At 44.2% G+C, this 4,541-nt stretch overlaps 2 protein-coding genes across 2 annotated transcripts in view; both read left to right on the forward strand.

Moving 5' to 3' along the window:
• Positions 1 to 1,856: 1,856 nt before the first annotated feature.
• Positions 1,857 to 3,104, forward strand: TRMT10C (tRNA methyltransferase 10 homolog C (S. cerevisiae)). The gene has a single exon (XM_009993351.1). The coding sequence runs from the start codon at positions 1,857 to 1,859 to the stop codon at positions 3,102 to 3,104; it is 1,248 nt and encodes a 415-aa protein (XP_009991653.1).
• A 1,205-nt stretch (positions 3,105 to 4,309) lies between these two features.
• PCNP (PEST proteolytic signal containing nuclear protein) overlaps positions 4,310 to 4,541 on the forward strand; it is a 7,909-nt gene continuing 7,677 nt past the window's right edge. Inside the window, exon 1 of the mRNA XM_009993394.1 lies at positions 4,310 to 4,448. Coding sequence (XP_009991696.1) covers positions 4,310 to 4,448 — 139 coding nt within the window. The remainder of the gene's footprint in view (positions 4,449 to 4,541) is intronic.

Below are 4,541 nucleotides of genomic sequence, written 5' to 3' on the forward strand. Positions count from 1 at the left end.
TGCGGGGCTCGGGGCCTGGCTGGCCCAGGGGCGGGTCGGTTCCGGGCTGGTTTAAGCGCTGCTAGAGAGTGATCTCTGGGAAAGCCGCGCGGTGCCCGGGCCTGGCGCGCTCCTCGCCCTGCCTATCGCGGGGATCCGTGCTGGGGAAGCAGCCGAATTACTCCGGTTCTAAAATGCCGGTTAAGAGCCTCCGGCCAATCTCAGTATCATAAAATGCGTGCTGGTTTATATAACGTCTAAATGTGACTCTTTTTATCTGGGCAGGAATGTGCGTAAAACCGACATTACGTTTAACTTGTTCTCTATATCAAGTTATTTTCAGGCGGTAAGTTATTCGGGAGATGATGAATTTTGCTTTCAAAATTTGGAGCATATTTTTCACTTTTGAACCAAATAATGTTTTATCAAACACTGAAACATCTTTGATTTTACTTAAGTAGGTCTGCATAGGAGAAGGGAAATATTTAACATCATGAGTCTTTTTCTTTTTCCTGACCTTTTACATTTAAATACAAATGCATATGAAGTTAATGGAACTGTGGGTTTCAAGTGCTTAGCTTTATGTGCCAACATCAGCTTCACGGGCAATTCAGCAAAAAGAAAAAAGATGTCTTTTCCTATACTAGTTGTTTATTCTTCCATCTCCCTTCTAGGGGGTGTCTGGTAACTCACGATGATACCTAGTTGTTTTTTCGTTTGGTTTGGGGTTTTTTTTAACCTTTCTTCACCTCTTGGCTAGGTGCTTAGCTGTCCCTAAGATCAGTTCTCTGATTTGGCTCATAGTGTGGCCACCTGAACACTTGCACTGCTGACAGAGCCAGAAACACAGGGCTGATGGGACCTGAGAGCACCTTAATTAGCAGTAGTGTTGGTTTAACAAAACTGTTGCATTGGTACTTTCAATGACCTGCAATGTGGAAATGCATAGAGAGATGCACAGAACTTCAGTACTAAAGTTTGTCAGATTTTTCCCCAAATCATAGAATCTTAGAATGGTTTGGGTTGAAAGGGACCTTAAAAATCACCTAGTTCCAACCCTCCTGCCATGGGCAGGGACACCTCCCACTAGACCAGGTTGCTTAAAGCTCCATCTAACCTGCCCTTGAACACTTCCAGGGACAGGGCAGCCACAGCTTCCCAAGGCAACCGGTGCCAGTGTCTCACCACCCTCACACTAAAGAATTTCTTCCTAATATCTACTGTCAGTCTACCCTCTTTCTGTTTAAAACCATTCCCCCTTGTCCTATCACTAAAAGCCCGTGTAAAAAGCCCCACCCCAGCTTTTCTTTAGCCACTTCAGGTACTGGAAGGCCACTATAAGTTCTCCCCAGAGCCTTCTCTTATCCAGGCTGAAAAGCCCCAACTCACTCAGCCTGTCTTCTGTGTTACAGAGTTTTTCCAGAAAATGTTACAAGATGAAACAACTTGTCAAAGCATAGGTAAATTAAGTAGGCACCACTGGATATGTATAAAAATATTGTTTCCATGCAGCATTTTGCTTGCTTTGGTTGTGAAGGTTCTCACTTGTCACATTATGTAGATAACTTAAATAGATCTCAGACAATACTTAAAAGTTGTTTGAACGCATTCTGAATTGCTGTAAGGGTAGCTGTTTTAAGCAGCAGACCTAACCATGTCTCTTTACAGCAGTGCCACACAAACTGTTTTTATTTAGAAAAGAGTAGAAAAGTAATAGTGAAAGCAGGAATTTCTGGTATTCTCCAAAAAGTAAGTTATTGCCTGTCAGTGTTACTAAGAAGGAAAATCTGTGTGCGCTTCATGATCTCTGACTAAGTTTTTTCCCCTTCTATTGGTGTTTTGCAGATAAGTGTTTGACAACAGCGGATGTCTTAAGTATGCAGTCTGCTAACATGCTTCTGAAAAAAATTGTAAGAAGTTCTGTCCTTCCATTTGCTGCACAACATGGGATGAAAAAGGATTTGTTTCCACTCAGTAGGACTCTGAGTTTATCACTTTGCCTGAAGCAGGACAATTCATGCAATCCCTCAGAAAAATTAGATTTAGATGCATGGAAGAAGGTAATGAAGTCTGGGTTGCAAGAGGAAGTCCGTGAGACAGTATCTGAGCGTAAGGAACTTCCCTCTTTGGCTGCTGCACGTGAGCTTTTGGAGATGTGGAGGCTAGCTGGGAGATCAGTCCCAGAAAATATCAGTGAAGAACAGCTAAAAACCTTTATGGAATGTCCTTCCAAGTCAGCCAAAAAGAAGTATTTAAAATACTTGCATCTCAAAGAACTTTACAAGAAAAATGACAAGAGAAAGATGGATGAGAAAAGGGAAAGGAGGCTGGCAGCACAAGAAGAAGGTTCAGAAACTGATAAGATCAAAAATACTTCATTCATATGTTTGTGGGCCAGCTCTATGGATAGAGCGTACAACTGGAGGGTTGCTCAGTCTATGATCTTTGGCCAACCTCTAGTATTTGACATGTCTTACGAAAAAGACATGTCCGTCCGAGAAGTTGTAAACACAGTGAGACAGATAGTGCTAAGTGAAGGTAGCAATCGAAGATCTGCAGATCCGTTCCACATCCACTTCTGTAACTTGAAAGACGACAGTCTCTACCGCCAGGAATTTGTCAAGCATTACAGAGAGGCGTGGGACAGACTGCTCATAACTGCAACTGACCAGTGCTACACACAGATCTTTCCAAAGGATAAGCTCGTCTATCTAACTGCTGATTCTCCCAAAGTAATGAAAACATTTGATCATGATAAAATTTATATTATTGGGTCAATGGTTGACAAGAGCATAAAAAAAGGCGTCTCCTTAGCACAGGCAAAGCGACTGGGGCTGGAGACCGCGGCCCTTCCATTGGAGAAGTACCTGCTTTGGAATAGTGGTGGCAAAAATCTCACACTGGATCAAATGATGCATATTTTACTAACCTTGAAAGATACTGGAGACTGGAAGAAGGCTCTGGAATTTGTTCCGAAAAGGAAATATTGTGGCTTTGTAAGCAAACCTATGCATGAACTGAAAAAAAGCTTAAACCTAATCAACACACTTAAACTTGGAAAGAGGCAGGAAGAAGTTCGGAAGGAGTTTGCCAAGAACTACTTTAAGAAGCTAAGGCAAAAGTAGAGTGATGGCCAGGAGAATGACTTCTTATGAAGTGCCCTTGAATGTGCTCCAGTTTCTTGCAACTTCTAGAACTCTGTTCAGCTGTTTATCTCAAAAGTTGCCTTTGTTGGTCAAGTTTGAAAGGACCTTTGTTAGGGATTAAAAAAAACCCAAACCTTAGTATTCAAGCTGTTTGAATTTATTCACAGATTATTGGCATTATGTAAGAGAAACAAGATAATGAGTTCTATAAAAAATATTATGTACAAAGACTATAAATCCATTCGTTTGAATCATTCTGGGACAGGAGTGACTAACTGAATGCAAAGTTTGATCTTCAGAAAATATCTCAGTGCTTTGGGTTTGCAGGTGGAGGCCATCTAGTTGTCTTCTAGAAGGTTAGCTAAGAAGAAGTAGAAGAGACCTTGCCCCGTTACTTCCTGGATCCTCTTTTGCTGTGCAGATTAGTTGATCTGTAATAGCTGAGGTAAAAATAAGCAATTTAAACCTAGCATGAGTTCAGGAAGTGGCACAGTTCTTAGGTGTTCTATCTGGCACAAACCAAGTCCCTTTAGGAGAAATAATACAAATTTTCTTGACCCTGCCAAAAAATACCCTATGTACTTCTGTGTAAGACATTTATCCCAGAATACCTGTGTCTTCAGTCCATGTAATGTAGATTTCCCAAAGGGCTGGAACTTTTGAGATCATATACAGTTATATGTTAGTAAATACTTACAGGAGCAGAAAACAGTGTAATATTTCTCACAGCTGATAGTGCATTAATTGATCTCTCTGTGCAAGCCTGTGCTCAGGCTGCAGAGCTACACTGGGCACGTTGTTAAATACAGTTCTGCTGCTGTCTGGAGGAGGTGGGGTCCCTTGGTGCCTTCCCAGCTGCTTCAATCTCTTTGATTTAATCCAGTTGGCTACCACAGAGCTTGAGGTCAGGGGTGGCAGGTGGTGGGTTTTATCCTGAAAATCCAAAATCTCTAGGAGTAATTTCAAAAAGCAGGCTCTGAATAACACGGGTTAGTGATGATCCATTCCCTACTGCAAGGAGTGGGTGGATATGCTACCCCAGCACTGCCCTTCACTGCCTGATACACACGAGGGCCTCCAGCCGTGAAAAACCTCTGGCGTGGAGAAAGAGCTATGTCCTTTCAGCTGCCTGAGCTGGGGTAGCTCGCAGAGCTGCTTCACCCCAGGGTAGCGGTGCCCCCGGCATGGCTGAGGGATGCGTCCCGGCTCCCTGCAGAGCCCCCGGCACGGCTGAGGGATGCGTCCCGGCTCCCTGCAGAGCCCCCGGCACGGCTGAGGGATGCGTCCCGGCTCCCGGCAGAGCCCGGAGGCGCAGGGATCCGGGTGCGTGGCTGCCTCTCGGGCAGCCGCTCGACACACCCGAGGGAAGGAAGGAAGGACACCAGCGAGGGGTGCCGGCTGCTGGTCGCCCTTCTC

This window comes from Chaetura pelagica, unplaced genomic scaffold, assembly GCF_000747805.2.
Source record: "Chaetura pelagica isolate M959 unplaced genomic scaffold, ChaPel_1.0 scaffold101, whole genome shotgun sequence".
Classification (NCBI taxonomy): Eukaryota; Metazoa; Chordata; class Aves; order Apodiformes; family Apodidae; genus Chaetura; species Chaetura pelagica.